The 27590-nt window shown below is 47.6% G+C and overlaps 2 protein-coding genes and 1 long non-coding RNA gene across 11 annotated transcripts in view; 1 reads left to right on the top strand and 2 right to left on the bottom strand.

The window, feature by feature from the left end:
• Positions 1-7639, top strand: part of HABP4 (hyaluronan binding protein 4) — a 40432-nt gene extending 32793 nt beyond the window's left edge. For both annotated transcript variants that reach the window (XM_040620140.1, XM_040620139.1), the window contains 3 exons: positions 1762-1933; positions 4692-4877; positions 6263-7639. In XM_040620140.1, coding sequence (XP_040476074.1) covers positions 1762-1933; positions 4692-4877; positions 6263-6319 — 415 coding nt within the window. In that variant the 3' untranslated portion in view covers positions 6320-7639. The remainder of the gene's footprint in view (positions 1-1761; positions 1934-4691; positions 4878-6262) is intronic.
• A 1941-nt stretch (positions 7640-9580) lies between these two features.
• On the bottom strand, positions 9581-12694 carry LOC121100103. The gene is made up of 2 exons (XR_005831811.1): positions 12629-12694; positions 9581-11681 (listed from the first exon to the last, which is right to left on the bottom strand). It is a non-coding gene; the product is annotated as an uncharacterized LOC121100103 (long non-coding RNA).
• Positions 12695-15076: 2382 nt separating this feature from the next.
• CDC14B (cell division cycle 14B) overlaps positions 15077-27590 on the bottom strand; it is a 53343-nt gene continuing 40829 nt past the window's right edge. For 2 of the 8 annotated variants that reach the window (XM_008711806.2, XM_040620138.1), the window contains 2 exons: positions 23736-23852; positions 18881-19232 (listed from right to left, as the gene is read on the bottom strand). In XM_008711806.2, coding sequence (XP_008710028.1) covers positions 18974-19232; positions 23736-23852 — 376 coding nt within the window. In that variant the 3' untranslated portion in view covers positions 18881-18973. The other 6 variants (XM_008711811.2, XM_008711814.2, XM_008711810.2 and 3 more) reach the window with 5 other exon arrangements.

Raw genomic sequence — 27590 nt, 5'->3', positions numbered from 1 at the left:
TAGCCAAATAATTTTCCATGGTATTAGATATACCATATTTGGGGCGCCTGGGTGGCTCAATCGTTGAGCGTCTGCCTTCGGCTCAGGGCGTGATCCCGGCGTTATGGGATCGAGCCCCGTATCAGGCTCCTCCACTATGAGCCTGCTTCTTCCTCTCCCACTCCCCCTGCTTGTGTTCCCTCTCTCTCTGGCTGTCTCTCTGTCAAATACATAAACAAAATCTTTAAAAAAAAAAAAAACGGTTTAGATATACCACATTTTGTCTGTCTGTTCATCAGTTGATGGACATTCAAGCTGTTTTCAGTTTTTGGCTATTATGAATAATACTGCTATAAGCAGCATTATTGAATTGCCATTTGCGGCACCATTTGTGTTTTCACATGGACATATGTTGTCATTTCTCTTGGGTGTATACCGAGGAGTGATCGCTAGGTCAGGTGGTAACTCCTGATTACATTTTTGAGGATTTGCCAGACTGTCTTCCAAAGTGGCCACACCATTTCATATTCCCACCAGCAATGTCTGAGGTTCCAAGTTCTCCACATCCTCACCAACGCTCGCGAAATGTCTTTTTTATCCTAAACATCCTACTGAGCGTGGAGTGGGTATAAGTCCTTGTGGTGATTTGCATTTCCCTGACGGCTGATGACGTTGAGCATCTTACTGGCTATTTGTAGATCTTCTTTGGAAAAATGTCTATTCAGAGCCTTGCCTATTTTTCAGTTGGGTTATTTCTTTCCGTCGAGTTGTAAGAGTCCTTTTTGTATTCAAGATGTAAGTCCATTATCAGCTATATGATTTGCAAATATTTTCTACCATTCCCTGGGTTGTCTTTTCACTTTCTTAATGGTGTCCTTTGCAGCACAAAAGTTTTCAGAAGTTTTGGTGATGTCCAGTTTATCTACTTTCTCTTTGTTGCATACTCTTTTGCTGTCACCACTGCCTTATCTAACTGAGGTCATGGACATTTATGCCTGTGTCATCTTCTAAGGGGTTTGTATTTCTAACCCCTACATTTACGGGGTGAGGTAGGGGTCCAGCTTCCTTCTTTTGCATGTGGATATCCTGTTTTCCCAGCACCTTTACTTAAAAAGACTGTTCTTTCTTCTCTAAATTATCTTTGGCATCTGCTTGAAAAAAATCAATTCATTGTAAATGTGAGGATTTATTTCTGGACTCCAAATTCTTGTCCATTGATCTATATATCTATCTTCTGTTTTCTTTTAAAATCTCATGAATGTAAAGAGGATATTTACAAAACTCTGTATTTGTAACCCACTGTTTTATAACTCTGTTCGTGGTGCCCTATATTTGTTTTGACTCAATAGCTTCTCCCTTTCGTGTATATCTCAATTTGTGTGTAATGCCACCTGGGAAGGGACTGCCTGGAGGTGAAGTGTAATGTTAATGGGATGGTGATGCTCCCATTTTTCAAAGACAGCTTTGAAACAGGAAGTGGGGTGCCTGGCTGGCTCAATCGGTGGGATGTGCGGTCCCGATCTCAGGCGTGTGAGTGCGTGCACCACATTCGGCATAGAGATTATAAAAAAAAAAGAGAGAGAAAAGAAAACAGGACTTATCTTCAGTTGGCAGTGATGGCATAAAATGATTAAAATAAGGAAGCTTTGTGGTTGAGAGGTTGTCTTACCTTATGTAAATTTGAAATGCGGGACCATGAAAGTATGCCAAACTAATAGTAATGACTTTGTCTTTGAGAAAGTAGACATTTTAGACCCATCAAAAACTTGTACTTTTTCACAGAGTTCCTGAGCTGGAGTTAGAAGAGGAAACTCAAGTTCAAGAGATGACCCTCGATGAGTGGAAAAATCTTCAAGAACAGACCAGACCGAAGCCTGAGTTTAACATCCGGAAACCTGAGTCCACTGTCCCTTCCAAAGCGGTGGTGATACACAAGTCGAAATACAGAGATGATGTGAGCATGACGTCTTCTTCTCTAGAGGCGGTCTGCTGGGTTCCCTCACTGCAAACCAAGGGGCCCTTTCTACTTCTAGGGTGCCGATGGGATAGGAGTAGTTGGCGTTCTAGTTTCTACCTGAGAGGAGGCAGATATGATGTGTGCCTTATTTTATCTGTGTCTCTGTCTGTATTGTTCATAAAAAGAGTTGAAACTTGACCTATTGACGCTTCATACAAAGCAGTTACAGTGACGGTGCATTTTCTGCTCAACCCAGAACTGTGTTTGTGCAAATACTGTATGTTAATGGCATTTCATTTTTGTCTCAAACGAGAGGTAGTGTTTCATGAACAATGCCATTTCAGAGGATAACTGCTGTGCATTTCATGATCAGAGTAGTTTCAGCTCAGACTCTTCATAAGAGCATTTAATTGGGAGCAGTCGGTCATTTTAAACTGGCTGGAGTTCTGTGTTCTGTTAATTGTGGCGGCTCTGCTCCCTCCGCCTAACCGCTGAGACTTCGAGGGGGAGCCCCCGAGAGGAGGAGCCCCCGAGAGCCAGGCTGCACGGTCGGGATCGCTCATGGGGTTCTTTCCTCTTGTGAGGGCCTTATTTCTCACACTTTGTGTTCAGCCCTTTCTCGGAGGCCTCGGCTTTGGAAAGATCTCCCGCGTAGATTGGATGGTCAGCATGGCATTTAATCACATTCTGTTTACGTTCCTGAACTTAAGGGTACCCCGAAGCATTCTCATTTTAAAATTTAGACTTCACGTCAGTCAGTCACAGCTATTTATCCTTGATACTCGTCTCTATGTCGAGGACGGTGGCGAACAAACTCTTCCTTTCTGCTGGCATTGATTTTCTGTGTGAAACCCGGGGATTTTGTGCTACATAGATTTGTCTGTGTTTCCATTTACACTTTGATTTGTTGTACTCTTTGAATGAATACTTTCTTTGGAGGGCCATTCATGGCACAGGATGCCCTCCCACCTCCTGTTTTGGTGAGTCCGATCTCTTAGACGCCTTACTAGTAAGTTTTGAGCTGTCCCCCTAGAACTGGCCTCTTGTACACCGGCAGCATGAGGCCAGAGCCGTATTTTATTCTCTTGGAAATCTCTGTGACGTATTTCTACAAGTCCATCAGCTAGCTGGGTTGGCTCTTTTCCTATTCACTTTTGTCCTTTGTTGTTCTGGGGCATTGTAAATGAAGCTTTGCCTAAAACAAATGTGCTGTCAGGATGTGAAATGTGCAGTTGACATGTTCGGTAAAAATAGAAGCTGTTTTTCCCGCATCCACACCAGCTTCATCCTCCCTGGCTCCAGAGAGAGGTCTCCTGGAATATCTGAAGCAACTGGGCTAGCTGACTCATCCAGCCTGGGCTCAGGAAAGCACATGTCTCTGGTCTTTGTTAATCTTAGGGCACCGAAGGCTTTAGCCAGGAATTGTTCTGAAAGCAACAAAAGCCAAGTCTTGGGGTCACTACTTTACTTTGTGCTGGGCACCCTAAGAGACAAAGTCCTGCGGCGATCGCTCATGCTCGCCAAGCCCAGACCAACAGCAGCCTCCCAGCCCCGGCCCGGAGAGCCCGCCGCTTCCTAAGCACGTGGTGGGCTGTTAGGTCGCCTCTTACTGTCTTGTGTCTGCCTTTTTACCAGAGTGCCAGTGCTCCTGAATTGTTCTTTCCTTCACGCTTTCAGCTTCCACAGTCCATTTATCTAAGGTCTCTGCTTTTTTTTAATGTGCAGGTTTGAAGGCAATATAAGTGTTAAACATGAAGTCTGTAAAAAACATGTGGCTAGAAGGGCTCGCTATGTTCAGGGAAACTTGACTCCATTTCCTGGACGAGTTGCAGGAACGTTTAGCATTGTAGCACTTTGGAGATTCTCATCTAAGACCATTGGCATATTTCCTGTAGATTTATACTTTACTGAAAAGAGAAGTTTGTTTTATCTATTATTAGAAATTGAAGCCAAATCAAATTTGGAGCAAGGTATATTTAATATAGTTTTCTTTTAACAAGACACAGAACTTATTTGACCTCTTAAAATGTCATTTCTCAAAGTATTTTGACCAAAGTATTTCTTAAAAAGCAGTTCTTGAGTTCTTGCTGTCTCATTGGTGGCAATCCTGAGATAACCATACTCTGTTGTTTTACTATTTCCCTGTATTTTGAGTCAGAATTGTTTATTGTAAATCATGCAGTTTTTAACATATGGTATTTGTACAGTCAGCACCCACATTGAAAGGAGTTTTTCCAGCAAGTTCTATTCTAGGAAGGTGATATTTCCTTATTTAAAAGTAGCATTTGTGAACAAATAAAAGACAGAAATTAAAACTTTTTTAATCTCAGCAAAATACATTTAGATATGAAACATTTATATTGATCGTGGTTCGGCATGCCAAATCGTACATCTTAGCCTGCCAGACTGATAGAAACTTGGTCCCCCTTGAATTAATAGTGAGTTCAGAGATGTTCGGGTGCAGACCGTCAGTATGCGGATGTGCGGGTGGCAAGTGGGCAGACCCCCCCCCACCCCGTGCTGGCAGCAGAGCGACAGGGTCAGCCACTGCCTCACCCTGCAGTCCCACGGCACATGACGGGGGTGGGGGGGTGGGGACACTGTCCCGCCGCGACGCCATGTCGGCTCCCTGGCAGCACAGCTCTGGGACGCTAAGCTGAGTGAGTGTCCATGGAGACGTGTGTGTGTGTGTGAGTGTGAGTGTGAATGTGTGAGTGTGTGTGTGTGATATGCTGAGATGCTGTAACTGTTTCAGATGGTAAAGGATGACTATGAAGACGATGCCCACGTTTTCCGGAAAGCAGCCAATGACATCACATCCCAGCTGGAGATTAATTTCGGCAACCTCCCTCGTCCTGGGCGTGGAGCCAGAGGTGGCGCACGGGGAGGCCGGGGAAGGATCAGAAGGGCGGAGAACTACGGACCCAGAGCAGAAGTGGTGGTGAGTGTTTGTATTCTAGGTCCCGGATGGCTTTCTACAGGAAGTGGAGATGAGGCGGCCCTGGGCTGTGCAGCTGGGAGGGCCGTCAGGGTCTGCCGTCCATTCCTCTGGCTGGCTGGCGCTGACATCGAGGTGTTGGAACAGTGATGGCAGCAGCATGCCTATAGTTGGGTACCGACCATTCAGTAGCCCTGGCCTCCATGGTCACCGGGGGAGGAGAGAGATCCACTGTCTGTCATGAGTGCACGCTCAGAACCGGAGAAAAACTCACTCATCTGCATCGGACGAGGTCCCCAGGCTTGGGATCCAGTCAGTTCACCTGATGGTTACTTACTAACTGTGATCTGATGCCCTGTGGTGCTTTCAGGGCAGACAACCTTTCCTAGGGCTTCAAGGCCTCCTGGTGACCTCCCAGGCTCCCCTTCTCACCTCCAGCCATTCTTCCGCACGTCTCAGGCAGCACTGGCTACCTCGAGTTCTTCAGACGAGCGTGCTCCTGACCCCACAGGGCCTTTGCACCTGATAGTCCTTCCCCACCCTCTGCCTGCACACCCAGAGTAATAGAGCCTCCGACCTCGCATCCTCACGGGCTGCTGCTTTGGGCACATTTCCTTCCAGACCAGGTCAGAGCCCTTGAGCAAGGAATTTTAGTTTTCTTGGAAGCATTATCTTCCTTTGTAATTGCGTTCTCACTGGTGTGATTACCGGTCAGTGTCTCTGTCTCTACAGTGGACGACAGAAACCGTGTCTGCTCTTGCTCATTAGCGGGTCCCCGTGCCTTCTTCCAGCTCACACCTGCCCTCAGGCCCCCACCCCTTCACCGTCAAGGTGCTCTGTTTTGGGATCTGTGTTCTCCTTGCTCCTTCCCTGAGGCTTATCTCTGAAAGAACCTTCTAGAAAACCCTACCTGACCATGACCAGATTGTAGTGGGCGCCCCTCTGTTGGCTGAAGTTACCACATTGTGACTTCTTCAGGGCTTCTCCCCTAACCTCAGGGGCTGCCAGGGCAGGCAGGAACTGTCTCTAATCAACTTTGTATCTCCATGTAGTGAACATTCTATATCATGTTTATTGGGTGAAGGAAGTGCCAGATACAAAAAGGGTCCCTGGGTAAGGGTTTGTGGGAGAAAGGGAGGGAGGTGGGCAGTGCTGGCCGTCTTGCAGAGTGGACAGGAGCGAGTCTGAGAAGGGAGAGGCATGCTTCTGCGTCCCCCCTCTGCATCTCCTCTTTGTACTGGGGGCCTGCCTCTCCCCAGAGTGTTTGGGCTGCACCCCCCATTAGTGCCTCCCCTGGGTGAGAGCAGGCACATATTTCTCAGAGGGCTCTGCTCAAGTGGGAATGGGTAAAGTGACTGTTGGTTTCAAACTTTTCCTTTCTTCTTTAGACACAGGACGTTGCTCCCAACCCGGATGACCCTGAGGACTTTCCTGCTCTGGCCTGAAGAGCCCTGTTTCCCTCGCAACCTCCAACAGCACTGGCATACCTATGAAGAGACTTTTTTTGCTGTGGGGAAGAGAGTCAGACTCTAAGAACAATAGATGTTGCTTTTTCCCGTGTAGTGTGAATGCGTTGCACTTTTGGGCCTGGGGGCTGTGGGATAGGGATTTCTCCAGACACAGAGCGGCAGCTCCAGTCAGGGGTCAGTCTCGCACTTTCCCAAGACGGTGGAGGATGGCAATTATTGTTTTATTTATGGAATTCCATATGAAGTTCAGAAATAATGTTAGAATGTGTATAGAGAGATCGTATGGGGTCCCCACAAAAACAGGAGAGGAAAGATGTAAAACAGAATCTACGAGGACGATCTGGTACGTTGTGCAGAGCTGGAAGGCCGTGTTCGTTAGTGCTGGAGGAAATACACACCACCACTGACCTCAAGCAGTCCCAGCCCACTTTTCAGACACAGAGGAATTAAAACCCAGCTGTGTTTACTGTTTACTTGTACATGTTACTCTCTCCTGGAAGTTTTTGAGTTCTGGTTTTCATTTAACCGATAATTTTAAGCAGCTAGTGTGTATACGGCCACTGGCTACCACTCTGTGACAGAATTAGGAAAAGTACTGATTTTTTTAATGGTGATTTAAACTACCTCGTGGTTCCGTGTGTACACACACATGCTTAGTGTACATGTGCATAGTCAGGGGTCGGGTGGCTTTCAGGATGAGTACGAAGCATCTGATTTTTAAAATCATGTTATTTAACCCAGCAGCCAAGTGAAAGGGGTCCAGGCAAAAGAGAACTGCAACTACCACCACGTCCTTTTCTCCCTGGAAACCAGTCCTGAATTCAGCGCCCGTGTACATACAGATGCCCTCTGTCCTCGTCCCGGCGACGCTTGTAAATAACTAGTATTTACTGAAAACCGTGTGCGGTTTTTCTCACTCAGCCCTGACACCAGTTTGAGTCCCTGTTTCTCGCCTGTGGTGACCATTTGGGGTTAGGGGCTCCCTCAGACATTCGGCCCCTCACCGAGTCCTGCCCAGCCCGGCAGAGCGCGCCCTGCGGGAGCCACACTCGGCCACACGCCCGGGCGGGGACTGGGGCTGAGGCCGCTGTAACAGCTGTGGGCAGCTGGGGTGATGCCCTCCTCAGTTTACCATAGGAACTCGATACCATTTGCCTGTTGTCACCCAGCTAACATGCTTGCGTTGGAACCTGAACCTGGTTCCAGGATCTGTGCTTTTTCCCCGCTTTGCTATGCTGTTTAAGATGGCTCTGAACTTGAACCCAAGTGTAAATAAAGGTTGGTATTCCCTCCTAACTGTGTATAGAAAGCTGCATCCTTTTGGTCACTCCCAGGTCAAGAGAAAGGAATGTGGAAAAAGTAGAAGGACTCAGCTGAACACCCCGCCCCAACCATGTGATAGCCAGTTAAGGACCTTCGCTATGTCTGACTGCCTACCCTTGGTCTCATTATTAAATGAATATCCGAGTACTAAGATCCATTAACGGATTGTTTTATTCCCTCTCCCTGGAAAGGACACAAGTGGGACTTGCCCTGATCTCAGTCAAGTCTCAGGAGAGTGAATGTCAGGTTCAGCCACAAGGATCGGCTGGTACAGTGTGAGGCTGTCATTCCTCGGCAGGCTTGATGCAGTCACATGAAGTCACTCCGCCTGCCTTGGCTTTGAAGAACGGCAAAACAGAGATCCCTTCAAGAAAATTTCCTCGTGTTGTAAATAGTGCTGGATCTAAAACTCTATTTGCAGACACCGCATGCTTCCCAGACATTCAGAAGATCCGTGTGCCGTGGAGCAGTGTTGGGTCCTGTGGGCGGAAACAGTTTTGGGGGACGGGGTACAGTTTCTGAGCCTACAGAAGACTGCTCACCAGGACTACCTCTTACCAATCGGTGGGGCAGATGGATGGCGGGTTTTGGTCGCATGGTTGTCCACACTCCAGTGCCCCAGGGAAGAGAGCAGAAGCAAGGAGCAGGGGAAATCCCTGACATCCTGTGTTCAGACCTATAAACAAGGGAAGGCCTTCCTGATCAAAGTCCCCCTACCACACTCCTTTGAGGTGCTTGGGTGTAGACATATCATGAGGCGGGGCACGTTTCTAACTTAACACCAAGCAAATTAACCCCACAGAAGAAAACTAGTCAGGCGCCAAGACTCTTGGAAGGCAGAGGTCAAGGATGTTCAAATTCCAAAGTCAGGTGTGCCAGCCCCAAGCCCGACTTGGAGGAGCTCACAGTTGGATCTCAGGTGGCCGGACAGCAGCTGAAGATGGGCCGGGGGGTGGGGGGGGAGTAGTCCCCGGGCCTGGAGCTGGGAGAGCTTCACAGAGTGGTGTCACCGCGGATGGCGGTCATGGGGGCTGGTATCCAGCCTCGACGGGATGTGTTCCTCCGACAAGGTCTGGGAAGAGGCAGACTCCCTAGAGGCTGCCTGGCTGGGACTTGCCTCGGGAAGGATAAAGTCATGCACTGGACGGTTTTAATGTCCCGCCAGCCTGCCCGAAGAAGTAGTACATCTTTAGCCTCGTGTTGCTGACAAGCATTTGATGTTTTCGAGCCGTGTGAGGCAGGCCCCTCTGGAGCCTGAGGGTTCCCGAGGGGCAGCCCCGCTTCTCGTGCTGGTCGCCGGTTCAGGGCTGCTCCTCTCTCCGCCAGCTCCTCCAGGCCATCCCGGCGCACAGCTACCTCCGAGGTGACGGCAGTGGTTTTCTTCTGAGAGTCCTGTGGACTGTTGGACCTGGGTCTCAGAAGCTGCGAAAGGCGAGCCCTCACAAACAGGAACTGACCTCTTCTGAGCTATCAGGAAAGAGCCACGCTGCCAAGAGCAGGTGGGGCTGCCCCCCGACATGGCATCACAGCTGGGTAAGCACCGTTCCACTGTGCGAGAAGATCTGCCCACTGCCTTCCACTGCCGCTGTGTGTCCCTCAGCCTCTGCGAGGTCCCCGTCTGTGGAAACAGCCACCAGGATCTGCCCTCCTCTCCGGATCCCCCGACCCTGGCCTGAAGCCAGGCCCTCGGGCAGCGGGCACCACTGCCCGCGACATGCCCCCCGTGCGTGGCGTCGCCTGTCTCAGTCCCAGAGGGTTTGTACGGATGTGGTAAAGGGAATGAGGAGGGAAAAGAGCAGGTATTTTAAAAACATCTTTATTGTCGGGGTGCCTGGCTTAAGCATGCGACTCTTAATCTTGGGGTTGTGAGTTTGAGCCCCATGTTGGGTGTGGAGATTACTTAAAAATAAAACCTTAGAAAAAAAAAACTTTATTGTAAAACAATACGGATAAAAAAGTACAAAACTTCCTTGCAAGCACCGCCTAAGTGAAGAACCGACTTTCCCGGGAGCCCGTCCGTGTGCCTCTGCCAGTCACAGCCTCCCCTCCGTCTGCAATGGGCCCTATCCCGACTTAGTCCCAAGGGTCGCCCCAGCACTGAGGCTGTGCGCCTCGCTGGGTGTCTTATAAATCTGCGGGAGCCTCCTCTCGCCCTGTTGCAGAACCCACGACCGAGGACACGCGGTGACCGAGTGGCTGCGCTGTGCTGTGGGGCACTCGTCTCGCATTTCACAGGCAGGGAACGGGAAGGACGCACCCTCTCGGTCCCTAACTGCTCCTTGGGCAGGCACGGGATGAGGGGATGAGGCAGAAACAGGACTCAGTCCTCAAACCCGGTGTTCGTTCCACGCTCCTGAAATGTCCACTTCAATAAGTAGCGTCTAGGGCAAAGCGGCTAGGAGAGGGACGCAGAAAGGCCGGAGGACACGCAGTTTGGCAGGGGACCGGCGGAGCCACACCACGTGCTGTGCGATGCTGTGTTCAGGCCCTCCCCGGGGCGAGGCGCTGGCCCGAGCAAGCAACGTGCTGACCGCGCACAGACGCCTGAGTCCCTCTTGACACGTTCTCCTGAAGACACGATGGGATTAGAAGCCTTCTTGGAAAGCTTTATCAGGTCTGCACAGGTGGAGATGGCAAGACTTGAGAGGCCACGAGAGTAGGTTCAAGGTCACCAGTGAGGCACTGGTGGAAATGAACAGAAGCTTGGCTCTCTTGGGGGCCTCATGGAGCCTAAAGGGTCCGAGGGCTCCTGATAGCCCTGCTGGGCCCAGGCTGCCTCTGCCCATCTCCCCGTGCTCCAGAAAGCCTTTTCCTCGGCCACGAGGTTTCCTGTGACTCAGGGTGATGGAATTTCCCCAACCAAACCATGACGCCTTCTAAGCGTTGTGACTGCAAAAACGTGGCCCCGTTTTAGAGGGCCGACTGGGGAGCACCAAGTCGTCTGTAAGTGGGAATGCCTGTCGTAGGAGATTGGAGTGGTGTCGAGGGGCACGTAAGTCTCTCCGGAGCTCCCACGCTTCTCTCATGTTCTCAGACAAGGGTAAGAATTTCCTCGGGAACAGCCCTCCCGCCAGGGGCCCTGCGAACACCTCCACTCCACACGTGTGCTGCCCGAGCCGGGGGAGCTCACCCGCACTGATGACAGACCCGCACAACCACGTCGGCGGCCCCGGTCTGCACTTGCCCTGTCGAGATACCGGCGGCACCGGGCCGCGGGGAGGAAAGGACGGAAGCACCCGCGTCCCACGTGCTCGGCAGTGCGAATGCTCAGCGCCCACGTGTCCCGGGCTGCGGGAAAGCCGGGTGGCCGTGAGCAGGGCGGCCGCGGCGGCTCTCAGGAAGAGGGAAAGCGGGGTGGGTAGGAGGGAAGCAGAGAAACGTGGAGGCCGCTCCGCCTAGTGGGACACGTGGCGGCCGGGACCTGCGAACCGGGGTGGAAAGACACCCCTCGGGGATTTTCACCAAGGGTCTGCAGATGCCCGAGCGGGGCCCTGGGAGGACTGGCGCCTAGGGCCTCGCGGCCTCCGGACGAGCAGCCTCCTGGCGCTCGGTCATGCACCGCCAGGGAGGCCGCGCGGGGCCCACCTACGAACTCTTCCAAACTCCTGCAGGAACTTTCCGGGGAGACAGACCGGCTTCCCTCAGATGAGTCACTGGGGCCCTCATGTGAGTGAGTTCCAAGAAACACGGTTTACTGGGGGCTGGGGATTGAGCCGCCCCCAGGGAGGGTGCCAGCCTGGCCCCTCCGCACCCCAGACATCCCTCCAGGCCCAGCGGTAGGCCCAGCTCTAGCCTCGGCCTGAGACCCCGGTACCCGGTGGGGAAGACGCCACGCACTCCCGCCGAGGCGAGGCACGCGGGAGGAAGCAGGCTTCAGTGGCACCTGGAGAGAATCTCCGTTGCTGAGCGAGGTGCTGTCCGGGAGAGATCCTCTTGGGGGGTCTGGTCCTCGCGGATCCCAAGCCAGATTAAAAGCCGGTCTAGAAAGGTTACAGCGCGAGACAGCCAACCATCGCTGGAAAAGGGAGGAGATGGACAGAGTTGTATTTATGACACCGGAACCTGTCTTCGGGGGTCACTGGGTGTGGCCAGCTGGAGACTCCACGGGGCATGCTCTAAACTCTAGCGTTAACTGCAAGGCAAAGTGGGGTTGGCCAGAGCAGAACCACCCGGAACAAGAGTGGACCAGGGTGGCGGTCAAGCCCCTGCTCTGTCCTATCCTAAGAAGCTGCTGGCCACTGGCCTGCATGTCGTCCGGCTCCGTCACGACAGACCCCTCGCTCTCAGGGATGGAGACAGTCTCTCTGTGGCTGCCACACAGCAGGGGAGAAGCCAGGGCCAGGCAGGCAGGCGGTTAGCTCACCGTCTCAAGCCCCTCACCCCCCCACAAATAGTCATGAGCCCCATTCCTGAGGACTGAGACCCCTGCTGCCTCCTTGATAAGGGAAACCTCTCCCCCAGCCCCTTCTTCTGCCCACTGGGGCTTGGGCCAGAGCAGAACAGGGCAACAGTATTCAGTTTCCATGACACCGCCCAGCGAGGCTGCACTGACGCTCTTCGGCAGTTCCCAGCTGGGGGCAGCACCGCCTCTGAAGGTGGCTGACAGTGTGCGAGGGTGTCTGCGTTCCCCAGTGGCTGGGAATATGACTGGCATTTAGTGGGCGGGGACGCCAGACTGGCTGCATTCTCTGGCGAGTCCCACGCAAGAACCGTCCCGCCCGAAAAGTCCTCTTGTTTTATATGAAGAAACACACCCATGATGAGAAGAAACCATTGTCCTTTTCTAATTAAAAGAACGCACAAACCACACTACCTCCTCCACTCTTCCTTTTGCCACCCGAAGCCTCTCCCTGTTTAAAACCAGGGCATTTGGCCAGTATAAGAATCGGAGGGGCCAAGGCCAGCCCCTGGTGATGGCCAGGCCACGTGGGGTCCGGCCCTGCGGGCGAGAGGCCTCCTTACCTGGGCATTTCAGTGTGGATGGAGCACCTGTCATCCAGGAGCATTTCAAAGCCATGCAGACTTGCTAGCAAAGAGATGAGACACAGTTAGAGAGGCGCGGCCAGGCGGCGCGGGGGCTGGGCCACACCCCCGCTGAAGCGAGGGGTGTCCGGGGACGCACTCGAAGGGTTTGCCCAGAGTCCTCGCATTCCCCCAATACGCTGAGAAAAATAGCGAGACTGTGATAGGTACATACTGTGCCACCTGCTTAGAAGACAAAAGGCCCCCAATCCAAGTAATGGGGCAGTTACAAGTTGGGACTAGAGAGAGCAGGGAGTGCTGGCCACCCGTGACCTACAGCCCTGAGGCCGTGCCCTGCCCTTCGTTAGCCACCCCGCAGCCCTGCCAGCGGCTGCTAAGGGAGGGAACACAAGGACTCCAGTGTCACAGACCTTTGGGAGAGCACCAAGGCATTATAGAGAGAGATGTATTTTTTATTACACACAATGTATGTATGGCTCTTGGTATGTGCCAAGCACTGTTCTAATTAACAACTATTAACTCATTTAATCCTCATACAACCGTCATCCTGGCCCAGACGACACAGCTAATACACAGCAAAGGTTTGCACCCAGCCTGGGCCCAGAATCCATGCTCCGGACAATTATGCCGAGCGGCTTTTTGACAGAGCGTACACGAAAGCTTTACATTTCTGCACATTCTTGACCCAGCAGAAATGCCTTTTGTAAGAATGGACCCTAAGGAAATAAGCAGCAGCACCCAGGAAGAATCCACAGGTGAGAGGCTGTATGCAGCCTGCAGCCGCGAAAGGCTGGCAGCAGCCCCCGGGGGCAGCGCGGGGGACGGTCTGCTGGCGTGGGGCGGCCCACATCACGCTGGTGGGGGACGCCCCCCGCCATCCTGCCTTCCCAAGCACCACACCCGCGCTCAGGCCCACGGCGGGAGGCAAGGGAAGCAGTCTGCACGGGACCCTCTGTGCTGGCACTAGGACTGTGATGAGGCACCGAAAATACCTGACATGGAGGGATCAGAACTGATCGGTCTTTTGTTACCTCATTAGCTACAGAAAATTACCTTAAATGTATGAAAAAAATTAATTTATTGAAAGCTACGTGCCAGCACTGTTTTGCTTTGCGTGGATTATCTCATTTAACTCTCATATTAATTAAGATAGGGACTGCTTTTCTTCCCAGTTTACTTAAGGAACAGAAGCAGAGGGGTTTAGCGCATCGTCTGTGTGGTACGTGGCACCAGACCGTGTTGTGGACAACAGAGGAGTGAGAATCTACCGGGCAGGGCCGGGGTCTCCGTGGCTCACCGCTCACACCGCGCGGCTCTGGAAGATGGGACTTGGGGGTTCACTGCGCGTCTTACAAGGGCCAAGCCTGCCCCTTTCACGGCGCTTACGTACTTCGGGCAGCTTGGCCCATGCCAATCAACCAAGCTTCAACTGGTCAGCAGGAGGGCGCATGACCTAGTGTCGGCCTCAGGGCACACCACAGAGGGGCAGGGAGATGCTGCAGCTTTCACCAGAGGACAGAGCCTGTGAATCACACTCGGGGGAGCAGTGCCTGGTGGGAGTTTGGATGCGGGGAGAAGGCAGGTCCCTGTGGTTCGTACTTTGAAAACCTGTATCCTAGCATGAATCAAAGCCGAGTTCTTTTGGGAACGGGACAGCACTCCTAACAGAACGAGTTCCTACGTCCCAGACACGACCTCTGCGTGACGGCGCGGGCATCAGGTCTTCAGGGTCCAGGCCAGCGAGAGACGGTCAGAAGGGAGGCAGGCAGACGGCACTGTGATGGCATCCAGGGTTGCACATCAGAATGTGGGTGCCTTAGCGCTGGCCCTGCCCTCGCTTAGCTCTTTAATCCTGACCTTGGCAGGTAACGTGAGGGGAGTACCGTCTACAACCCACAAGACTCCAAGGGCCTGATTTTTGTGTGTCTTATCCTCAGTAACTTCTCCAGTCAAACCTTTGCATAACTTGAGCTAGTGGTGGCTGTGTCTAGAAGGATTTCGTAACACAAGCCCCTCACTATCTTAAGGAAGGTGTATCCCCCAAGGTCTTAAGCTGAAGCCCTAACCCCTAATGCCTCAGAATGTGACTGTACTTGGAGACGGGCCTTTTAAGAGGTAATTAGTTAAAATGAGGCCATAAGGATGGGCCCTACTCCAATCTGACTGGTGTCATAAGGAAAGGAGATGAGGACGGACAGAAGGACGCCAGGGATTGGAGTGCACAAAGAAAAGCCCAAGGACAGAGGCATCAGAAGACACCAACCCTACCAACACCTTGAGCTTGGACTTCCAGCCGCAGAGCTGGACGAGAATAAACTACGAGCTTCCCCATCTAGCAGACTAATACGGAAGGTTATACCCACTTTACATTTTGACCACTGCCGGCCATGATTCAGAATGGCAAGTGAATACAATAAACCAAAAGGCTGTGTGGTTAATACTTTTAATTATGTGATTATAATTATACAATTTTCACTACTCAATGTTTTGTATAAAACCAGTTACGATACACAAGATTTTCAAACTTGACAATACGTATCAAAGTACATAGATAGGCAAAGTTTACAGGCCATTATGAAGCTTCATCTTAAAAACACCTTCAGAAAATAAACATTCATTCAACCAGTTCTCTTGGCTTTATAAAATATGATTAGAAATATACATTTTAATAAAAAAATCAAGACAATGATCAAATACTGATTAATCAGTTACATTTTAAAACTTTTAATAATCTGTACATGAGTGCAGGTTAGAGAAAAGTCTGCAAATTATTAGTATAAAACTGCAGTACTATAACCAGATGAACTTATCTGCTGCTGGCAGTTAATTCTACTGGGCAGTTAAGGAGGTAAGTTCCTACAAAGTATAGGTGAATTGTCCAGTCTTTTAAACACATCTGTAGTATTTCCACTTAGCGACATTAGGAATACTCAGATTGAGGAGAAATGGAAAAGCGGCAGCGAGCCTTACGAGGACAGTCCTAGCAGGAGAGAACTATTAAAGAATTAAAATAGGTTTCTCAAGTTGTTTTTGATGAGCACTGCTTTCCAAAATGCAATAATTACTTTTAAAAATGTATGAAGAGAAACAGTTAAGCTACTTTTAGAACAAACATCAAAAGAGCGCATTGCTCATTTGTCATGAATGGTGGTGATTCAAGCAAAGGACAGCCTCCAGGAGCTCTTGGCACGACACCACCCGGAACGCCTGACGGTCTGCAGGGCGCGGAGAACCAGCCATCAGGCTCCAAGGGCAAGCACATCCGCCTCATGAGAACACTTGGGAACTCCTCTAAAAAATGTCTGGGCCCCAGAAAAGAGGTAGAAATCACCCCTGTGAGAGGGGAGGAGGGAAGAGAAGGAAGTGGGTGGGTGACAGGCTAACGGGGCCAAGTTGAGAACAGAAGAATGCTGGAGACGAGGAGAGCAGCGTGCCACCTGGAAGCGGCTACTTGGACAAGAAGGCTACTTGTTTTAGTGAGGCACTGCTCAGGGTTTACCCCTCTTCACGGACAGCTAAGAGAGATTTCTAGTTTTCCTTTAGCATTACAAAACAGAAGTCTGTCTATACTATACCCAGTTTTGCAGACACCCTTCCTTTGGACTATCTCTGACTTTGGACATGAGTCCCCCAAAAGCTTCAAGAACACCTAAAAATATTCATTTCCAATTTTAATTCCAACGGAAACTGTCTCAGTGTACTTCCAAAGCTATTTAAGGCTCTTAAGTTTAAAGGAATCTCTCCATCTGACGTGCCCTATTTCATACTCCATAGCAACAGGGTCTTTCTATGATAAGACATGAAGTTAGAATCGCAGAAGATTCTGGGTGTGTTGAAGTTTCTGTTGGGGGAAAAAAGAGTCCACTCTTACTCACAGCAGGAAGAACTTTCCGTCAGACCCAGAGACTTCCTGGATGCTACATACGCCCCCAGTAAGTTTACTGCTATGCTATGAAATCCGCCCGAAGCACTACCCCAACTCCCTGGGGCGCTCCAAGGAATGTTCCTTATCAACTCCCTAGTTTCCTAGGGCTCATTTCAGTGGGCCTGTTAAACACCAAGATTGTTTAGAAAGAGCCACAGTGATAGCAATTCTAGCCGGAAACTTATGCAGTCAACACAAAAGGCAATTTGTAAAATAAAAAGTACTGCGGTTAACACTGAAGCCCAGATTCTTCACTCTTGGCCAAGACACCAAATGGCTTATTCACTGTGAGGGAGACGGCACATTTAACTTGTTCTGATGTGATAAAAAGCCAAACCAGGGTCAGTTCAGATGGAAGTTTGATTTTCATAACTACCTGGATTATTTATGCAGGAGATGGCCTTTAAAATTGTCAAGGGAAGAAGAACTGCCCTGAGAATTCAATGTTTTATGCAAGGGCACAGTCTGAATACTTAGTATTGTCTCCTAGACAGCAAATGGAATGTTTCTCCTCCCACTTGGAGCTGAGTGAAGAGGGGTCTTCCCATCAGATAAGTGGGTCTTTGTGTCTCTTTACTTCCGGGGATAGAAAACCACCTTTTCTTCTGAGATCTAGTCCGCAGTGTTTAAAAGCCAGCATGACCCACCCTTGTTATACCTGATGGGGAAGAGCCGCTGTTTGACCAAGATGGCGGCACCTGCCCTCTTGCCTCAAAGCCCGTCAAATTTACTCCAAGAGAGTAAATATCAAAATGGAGCCATGGCCTTCTGGAAACTTTTTGCATTAACAGACTTTAATCTGTTTATTCCAACCGCTTCTACCAGTCATAGTTTTGTTAAAAAGGCAGCTTTTTAAAATGGAATTGCCTGTTCACCTGGTTCATTCATCTTGTAATGGGAGGCGTTTGCCTTCTCCAGCCTTTCCATATTGCACCCCCATTCTCCAAACCAGGAGAGGCAAAAATTGGTTAACAATAACTAAAACCATTCACTTCTTATTATGGAGGGAACCAAAGTGACTGCAAAATATTCTTGTATTTTGGGCCCCATTTTTTTTTGTTTGTTTGTTTGTTTGTTTTAGCAGCAAATAAATTGTTTTTGTGATTGCTTTCTGTCACAGACTCTGCTGTGTTTCTGTAGGGTGGAGGGGCGAAGGCACTCTGCAAAGAGTTAGTTGTATTCCCTAACCAAAGGCAACAGTGAGTCTCTTATTTACAAACAACTGAAATCCAGATGTGAATAACTGTCACAGAAATCAAAGGGTGTGTGAATGGCCTTAGGCTGATCACATAAAAAAAGAAATCCACAGTGCTACAGAGAAAGACCCTAATAAAGCAGTACCTTTTTTTTTCTTTCTTTTTTTTTTTTAGCCACCATTATTTGGGATGGCTGTTTCCAAGGGAAAACACCAACAGTGGTTTTTTTTAAAATCATGTGTGGAAGGAAGTAGGATTTTAATTTGTATGACTGGGCAACCAAACAGTGGGCAGCCTTGGCATTCTCCAGTCCCTCAGTGACACAAAGAGGAATGACTTACAACAATCTTCCAACTCTGGAGCCAGTGTTCCCTCCCCAGTCTTCCAGAGCTATCACTCAGATTCTCGTACCAGTTTTGGTCGCGGGAGTACCACTTGGCATCACAACATCCAACAGTCCTCAAACACGGTTTCCCAGGTTCTTGTTAATAAAGCACTCTTTGGTGGAAGACAAGCAGCTTGGGTACTTAATTACAACAATGTTACAAATATTAAAGTGAAGGTGGTTAAACCAAACAGTATCAAATTCCAGAAAGTGCCATTACGGAAAGTAACGCCTGTTTTCTCTATAAATTTTGACACAGGGAGAACAGAAAATAAATACGTAAAAAACCTCCATCAGATCCTCACTTCTTCTGAAGGCCAGCAGCTAAAATGATTGCCATCACAGAGACACACGTGCACCACACAGACTGGTCAGCTCTCCCGACAGCAGAGGGCTTTGATATTTACACCTGAGACTAAATTTACAACAGCTTGTTTGTCATGGAACGTGAGACGTCTCTACAAAAGAAGAGCCGGGCCTTCTTCAAGTCACTGCTTGCGCCCGAACTCACGTAGTTATTTAAACTCCAGTGGACACTGTCTTCATTGAATAAACTTCTTAGGTGGAAAGCAGCTAAGGCTTTTGCAATTTTGTTTTGTTTCCAAATAAATTGTGCTAAGTCCTGCTGTAGTTTTCTGTTCCTAGAGTCTTCCTTCAGTTCTGGTCACAGGTTTTTACTTAACGCAAGACTGTTTTAGTCCTTGAAATGGAGGGACTACAGGGGGAGAAAAAAAAGGATTTTACCATGAAGGTTTCCAAGTGTCCCATACGTAGTTACCAAAAGACAAGGAAGGCAACATAATAAAAGTAGTGACATGCTAAAAAGTATACACTTTGTGCAATTCTTTAATGACAATTATTTTGGGAAAAGACAGTACAATATCAACCATAAAGTAAAGACAAACAGGAGAGAAAGGCAGAGCAGAAAAAGGTTCAGTTCTGCAAAAAATAAAAACACGATAACAACAAAGGAAACAAGGGCGGGCGGCAGAAGCAGAGCAATGCGGGTACCATAATGCCACTAAGGGCATCTGCTGCAAAGCACTCCTTTTCCTTCCTTCCCTCGGAGGAACCAGGCTGTGGGAAAGGTGGAAAGAACGAAGAGATAAAGAAGTGTTACTTGATTATTTCCAAAGCCAGAATCCGGTCACAGAAAACGCTCGGGCGCCTCGAGCAGTTTCCAGCGCAGCCCCGCGCGGACACGTCGGACCGCGCCGCCGCCAGGGCGTCCCCGGGGCAGCCGTGCCCCCGACCCTTTTCTGTTCGGAACTGACCCGGACTGATTCTCACCCTACCTCCCTTCTTTCCTTCCCAATGTATTCGGGCAGCTTTCAACTCGACAGCAACTTTCAGAGAAGAAAGGAAGCAAAAGCGAGAGTCAGAGAAGCCGGCTCTCGTCTGGCGGCGCCGCTCGCGGGATGGTGACAGCGCCCTATGAGAGGAGCTCATCTGAGCCCATCCCTTCGTTTTCAGGGACCCCAACAGAACACTGAGTTTCTAAAAGGGCCCAGGGCAACTGTGCGGCCAAGTGGGAAAATGTCTGGAATTTCAAAGGGAAATCAGTGTTTTGGAAGATCACCGGCATTTTTTTAAAAAAGTTATTTAGTGACACCATTCTGGGGCTCCCAGACGGGTGTACCTTCAGAGATAATGGCAATAACAGAAGGACGGGAGTCCAGAGGTGGTGGAATGGGATTGAGGGATTTAGTGACACCATTCTGGGGCTCCCAGACGGGTGTACCTTCAGAGATAATGGCAATAACAGAAAGGCGGGAGTCCAGAGGTGGTGGAATGGACACTGAGCTCTGAGACTGTAAGGGACAAGAAGACATGATGATGACCAAAGTCACAAATGAGAAGACTTAAAAAGCCAAAGAAGTCCTGAATGTAGTACTCCCAACAGAAGGGCTCATGAAGACACATTTTCAGAGGCCAAGGAAGGCACCCTGAGCATTTATCTTCCCCCACGATACGAATAATTAGGTGCAAAATACCCCAAAAGCCATGAACATCAGGTTGGTTTGACAGGTGGAACAGAATGTGATGGTTCCTAATGACGTAACTTGGAATTAAAAAAATCACTCGTCCGGGACCATTTTCTTAGAAAATGAGGTTATCGTTTAAAAAAAGGAAAGAAAAAAAGACAGACTCCTCCAGAGAAACAGCACAAGCTTACAGAAACATGCACCTAATGGTACGCTGTGTCAAGATGTGAACTGAACTGAACGGTATCCCACGAGGTGGCCGGTCCTCACTCAGAGGCACAGTGATGGAATTCTCAAGACTCGAAGAGCTCGTCAGAGAGTTAAGAAAGAATACTCGAAAACAGGCCAGTTCTCCACTGGATTTAATAATTCTCAAAACAGAAACAACAGAATGACTTATAGCTCTAACAGGAACTGGGAGAAGGGGAAGCCCACTGATTTACTTCCTCAGATGTGAGAAAGGGGGTCAGCGTGCTCTATCCACCGGCAGACACTCCAGCGCTCGGGGCCTGAACTGCACACCGGGCGAAGGCACAGCTTGGCACCCGGGAGTCGGGTTTAGATGCGGCTTGTGTTCAGTGGATACATGAAGGAGTGATCATCTGCCATGAGAAAAGCATGGGGGCATTCCTTCCCAGCAACAAAGATTTATGACAATACATAGCTTTCCAGCCTCCAAATAATTGCTCTCTTAATGTGTCTGTGGAAAAGTTGTCCCAAGTTGTACAGCCACTCAGTAAACTGTCAAAAATCAAAAGAGCCAAATCAGTGGAAAGTGAGCTTAGGTGAGGTCTTCATCCCGGAAGCCTCTAAGAAGAGAACTGAACACGGGAATGAAAGGTCGGGTTCCTATGGCAGGACAGATATGACAATGATGATGTGTAAACATCAACCTGCAAAGAGAAGGCTTCACAGGTGGGGGTAACAGCAGACAGGCAACCTTGGCGCCCTGGAGGTGTTTATTTTATACTGAAAGGTGTACCATTTCATTTCCTAGTATTGCTGTCTAAAGCAGAGTTTTCTATTCAATACTTTACAATTACTCCACAGGCTTGTATTATTTTGTCCTGAACCAGATTATGCACAAATGTGTTAATTCCCTCATTACCCTCCAACCAAAAATGAGTACTATTCAGTAGGATAAAAGCTTCGGGTTACAGCTTGGCTACCTCAACTCCCACTATTTCCTAGAAGCAAGAAATGGGACGGGCCTGTACGTCATGTATTTGCCTTTGTTTCATGAACTCTAGGTGGCTCACAGTTAAGGTGATGTGAACACAGGCCAAAGACCCGAAAGAGGCCAAGGAGACCCTGCATGAAGGGAGGTGGGAAACACACTCGAAGCCCAATTCTCTCTCGTTGGTTTATTTCTTCATCCTTCCCAATCTCTGAAAGTCCATTCTGAGAATTTAAAAAAGTCTTTTGGTTTTCGGCACTATCCCAAATGCCTGGAAACTGCTTTAGGCCGTTTCAAAATTCAGTCAAGCGTGTTCAGTCTGAACTCTACTTTCAATCCCTCAAAGCATCCGGTCCAGGGACCTCAGGCAGATGCTCACTGCAACCAGGAACCCCCTCTGCTGAGAAGCACAAGTTTAGATCACTAGACAAGACCTAGATGGAAAAACTGCCACACGGCCAACGCTCCTCAGAGGAACGTGGTGTGACTGAGCGCGCGTGGTCCCGACTCCTGGACTACTCCTCTGTGGCCTGAAGAGCACAATCCAGAAAAGCAGAGAGCAGAATTAAATGTGCAAGACACACTCAACTGTAATGGAAGCCTGAGTAATTATACCTAAAAAAGAATGTTCATTCAAAACATGTCCATCCCCAACAGCAGGCTTTTTATTTGAATTTTTAATAGTTTAATTCACCTAAAAGTGTCGAAGTTAAAATGCTCCCGTTTCCCCCTACTTATTGTAAAAAAGTTGGAGAAAAAGAAAATGATAAAAAAGTAAAACTCCCTAACTATCCTACGAACTAGAAGAACTGTTAATATTATGGCATATTTTCCATGACCTGACTTCCATACATGCATAGAAATGGACGTATATATAAATATTCAAATATATATGTATAATATACACAAACTTACATATCATACATAAACATATGTATAAATATGTATATTTGCAGATGTATACATTTCTATACAGAGTATTTTGTACATTTACAAAATTAGAGTGATACTTCATGATTTTTATGCACAGCTCTTTTCACTTGTTGGTTCATGAGCATTATTTACCCAGGCCATTCGTTTTCTTTAAAAACAAGACTCTTGGCTCATTTGGCATCATTCAACAATCTCTAGACCATCTCCTCTTCCTCGCAGTTATAAATACCGTACTGGTATGACGTTTTAATGTACCTAAATCTTTGACTTTTTGTCAGTATTTCTCTAATATTCTTCTCAAATCGAATTAGAGAGTAAAAGAATTATGACTATTTGATACCTTTCTATGAAAAATTCAAAATCCCCAAATTAAGAGCTGGTGCCCTCAAATACTTGTTCTAAGGCACTATCCCAGTCTTGTGTAAGTAAGCGTACATAGTGAAATTATAATGAAAGAATCAGAAGAGAGGGGCAAATGGCAGAACCGAACAATTTCTTAAAAAAAAACCACACACACACACACACACAGAAAGACACAGAGCTCTCCGGTTTGTAGCAAGTCCCTCAGGACACAGGCTGCTGGGACCTGCCCCGGAGACTAACTCAGTCGTCCCACAGCATCAAAGATATGAGGGCAGGAAGGTAAAAAAGAAGCAAGGAAAATCGTGAAGGATGCTTTAAAGTCTGGTTCAGACTATCTTCAGGCCGCTTGTGGTCTATTATAAGACAGGCGCTGGGCCATAAGCACAGGACCGCACGTGTAGTCGACACCAGGCAAAGATACACAAACACAAAAAGGGTGCCTGCCTTCCACTCCTGAAATGACAGTAAGTAGGTTATCTGCTCTTCCCTCAAAAGGGGACTGCTTCTGGAATATATTAAAAATGAAATGTCTGCCTTCAGTTCATGATAAACATCCAAGAACAACAGTGAGAATGGATTTGGTCATGGAACACGTGCACTTTCTTGTCATAACCTGTAATAACGAAGGAAAGGAAGATGCTGGGCTCCAGGTGAAAGCGTGAACGCCCCTGGGTGTGCACTGCGGCCAAGGGACCAGGCCCTAGGTAAAGAAGGATTCCAAACTCCCTGTAGTTCTCACATCCCACCATCACACTTATTTGCAGCTAATTCTCCAACAGTTATGCTGTATCCGACATACAGAAAAATCTCCTCCGAGTCCTGACAGAGAGCTTTGGAAATTCAAAAACTTTTAAGTACAACCCTCTCAATTTCCCCATATTCTGACCCCGAGACCACATTTCCAGTGTCAAGACCCACCTCTGAAAAACAAAACAAAACAAACCCTACGTTAGCAATGGCCCAGATTTTCTTATATGATGAACAAGTCAAACACATTTGATTGATTTCCTATCACAGGGACTCTGCTGTCTCCTCTCTTCCTCTCTTCATTCCTATCTCCAGAAAATTAAACTGAAAAACCAATGCTTGGAACTTTTCAGAAGAGTAGGATTCTTTTCTCACCTTTTAAAACTGCTTTTTCTTGAAGCAGATCGGGTAGTTCTTTTAGTAATGCCTGCACTGCCAGAAATGTTAGGTTCAGATGGCTTACAGCTCTGAACACTGGACTGGAGAATTACTCTGAAAACAGTTGGAAAAAAATAAGATTATATTCACTGAAACAATTTTCAAATACTTGACAGAGGAAGGCATTTTTGCACTTTAGTGGCAAATTATTTTATTGAGAATTGGTAGGATTTTCCATAAACACATTTGCCAAAAAAATCTGAAACCCATTTTCACATCAAAGTCTTTTTCATGTTCCCATGAAGGTCATACAGAGATAACCAGAATATACTTTGCTTTTAGAAAACAAATGACCTGGCATTTTAAGCAATTTCCACACCAAAGAAATCAATCAGTAAAACAAATCTTTGTGCCCCCAAGTCAAAGTAGATTCTCAGAATTCTAGTCATGAAAACAAGAAGTCATTTTAAACCCCCAAATTCTAAGGAATACGAATATAAAAATCTATAAGATTGTCACTCTTCGGAGGTGAAAGTATGGGCAATAACCCCAAATCAATACTAATGTTATATAACACTTCCGAGTTTTAAAACTACGTTCAAGCACAATGTGAACTTTGTCTAGATTATAACTACTTACTAATTCGCTGAGTACCATTAACATGAAAGCAACACTGCTTACATTTTGTGAAACTCGATTTAATTAAACTCTAAAATAATCTCAAGGAACTGATGCCTATGGGTGTAGGTTGCCCAGGAGGCAAATTCATGAGTCAGAAGAACACCCTCAGATAGAGCCCACATAAAGTACCTTGCTCAAAAGCAGAGGGTGTTTTGTAATTCCTCATTGAACGGTCAGAGAGAAAACATCAAAAGATTTTATGTGCAATGCTTTTCTTCAACAGATAATGACCAAGATGCTGAACTGCAGACACACACATTTATAGATACTCAACTTTTATGTATCTGTAAGAGAAAACACTGCCTTCAAAATAAGCTTCCTCCTCTCCTGTCCAAACAAAGGTGAGAGCCGGTAACAACTTAGGAGGACCCAGCTCATGAGAGTAAACAGAAACCGTTACAACTGACTAGGAGTCCTACCTCCTGTGCCTGTGTTACTGCCGTGTTAATTAATAACCAAAGCCGGGTCCTCAAAATGTAGCAAAGATCAGTAAATTCTTAGTATTACCCAAAACACGGCATATTCAGCATTTAGTAAAACTCTGTACTTCTCATCACTAAAAAAAAAGCAACGGGTGGCAGTGTACCAGGGTGGCAGCTGGAGGTCAGCGGTTTCCAAGCTGTTGGGGGGCGGGGGGCACGGGAGGGGCTGCTCTCTCGGCTGTTTCGCTTTATCCCCATAGTAGTTCTCAAAGCCTGCAAAACAGGCCTTCAGTCTCAGAGGGAAACCGATCCTGGGTAAACGAACCAATGCTTGACTCAGGATTTCTCACAAAGTTTTATCATTCTAACAAAATAGAAAAGGTGATATGCAGACAGTTGTTTGATCCAAGAAGGTAACCGACTGCCCTGGTGTATGAATTCTACCTCTGAAACAAGGATTAAAAATCCTTCTGATCATATTAAATGGGGGGGGCAGGAGAATATTTAATGGTCTCTATTAACAGGATTTGAGCACAGAATTTTTCACAAAGAGAAACAAAACCACCGCCAAACTCCCACCGCCATTTCTGAAGCCTAGGCCCAGTGTGCGGCGCTGCCACTGTGGTCCTGAAGCCTCGCACCTGCTCCACGAGGCTCCTGGTGTTTATCTCCATGTATACAAATGGAGAAAATCAGATCCCTGTTGGCTTTTTGGAAATACCACACCAACCTGTCAAATAATTTGAGGCCACTTACAGCCGAAGGTAGAGACAATCACCACCCTGTAAAATCATTAACGTGAGAATAAAAACAAGAGCTTATACGTTACTTGCTTAGGAAATTTAAATCCTGATTTCTTAAATTAATTACTACTGAAATGTTTACTATTTGAAAAAAGAAATCACTGCTAAATCAAATATCAGACTGACGGGAACCATCTTTAGAAAGTATCTTTCTTCATAAAATTAATGTAAATAATTAATGCGAATTTTTTGAAAATAAAAGCATGACAGAAATTTGGAATGCGTTAATCACACCAGTAGGGATTCAGGTCACTAACAACAGAGGAGTCACTTTATCTGTAGGTTATGCATCAGTAACCTGGAACCCCCCAGCAGCAACACTCAGATACCTGTGATCAACTCCCCACCACACCACAGGGTGGGACAAGCTGGCAAACTCGTGACGCAGTCACTCTGCCACAGGGTACGTGGGAGCCCACCACTTCCCACCTTGTGCAAACCAGGGCGATCACACGGCCTTGCAGAGCAATATTCTATGTACGTATTTTCTCCCTTCCATCTTTCCCTGGCAGAATCCGCAGTCCTGCTTTTTAGGTCTTGCCCATGCAACAGTTCACTTCGTTGCAGCCGCTTCTGAGACCCGGTATTCCGAGACTGAGACTTGCAACTTGAGGCATACAGCAAAGCAAGTAACTGACGAGCCAGCTCTCGTACCTCTCAAACTACAAAACGCTTTGAACATAAATGTTCAATGCCAAGAAAAGAATCCATCAGTGCAACTATGCACTATTTACACTTGGTTATCCGCTGACACAGAACAAGCTTTCAGAATGACAGGCCTGAGGCCCCACAACCTTCAGACACACCTTTGCCACTGTCTCAGAATCCGATACAGCCATCTGAGGTGTGTGAGAGTCTGATTTTCCAGGCATGCCAGGTAACAACCGATCAGGCCACGCCATGTCAACAGCCAACAGAGGTGAATGCCAACAACGGTGCCCGTAAGTAGTCCCCTCAAAAGATAACTACAAGGATTATTCCTGTTTACATCATTGTTACTACTGAAGGTAACAATGTTTGTTTCTGTAATTCCAAATTAATCAGGCAAGGGAAATTGAATACTCTGCTTTGGGTCTACAAATGCAATGGCAAATATCAGTAATAACAATAAAAAAAGATTATATCTTACATAGGATAGTGAAAAGAAAGGTGTCTGATAGAAACCATTCTTAAACTTACCCTGGGAAAAGTAATACAACCACAAAGTGCCTAAGTATTATTAGCAATGATTCCACCCGTTTACAACTCCACCTATTCGAAATACCTTTCCCACTCAGAGCAGTCTGAGAATAAATCGAAGCACTGCATGCTGCTCTTGAGTCAGAATACGCAGAAATCTAAGCTTACTAAGAGGAATAAAGGAAAAAAACCAAACAGATCATCCATATCAGAAATATCGTGTATCTGCCTATACAATAATAAACTTGTATTAATAAGATATTCAAGAAAATGTCATAATAGGAACATGTTAAGCAGCCTTTCCTTAATTTTGAAAAGAATGGTGTCTGTTGGATTTTTAAATCTTTTCTAGCCATCTGAAGACACTCCGTGAAGCCACAAAGTACGAGAGTTGGTTGCAATGGAATTCCACTTTGGAGGAGATCCTAGAAGGAACTTTCATATTCCCTTATAAATCCCAAGTCCAAGTTGGAACAAGAGAATAAATTCTTGAAATATGAGCTAAAGGAAGAGTTTCAGAGAAAGAAGAATGCAGCCTGGACCTAAGAGGGTAGTGGTGAACCACAGTCTCGCAGGACACACCCTCCTTCCTGTACTCTTGGTCACAACTGCGCGGTGTTCCCCGGGGAAGCTTCCTGCCACATTCTACTGCAGAACAGAAGTCTGTTCACTGTTAAGGTCTTTGCTTACGGGTGAAAGATATCAAGAGAATACAGTATCTGCTATAGTCACCTAATAAGGGAGTTTTTTGTTTTTTTTTTAAGATT

Source organism: Ursus maritimus, unplaced genomic scaffold (genome assembly GCF_017311325.1).
Source record: "Ursus maritimus isolate PB19 unplaced genomic scaffold, ASM1731132v1 scaffold_34, whole genome shotgun sequence".
Lineage (NCBI taxonomy): Eukaryota > Metazoa > Chordata > Mammalia > Carnivora > Ursidae > Ursus > Ursus maritimus.
The sequence above is the reverse complement of the archived record's forward strand: the minus strand, read 5'-3'. Positions and strand labels throughout refer to the sequence as shown.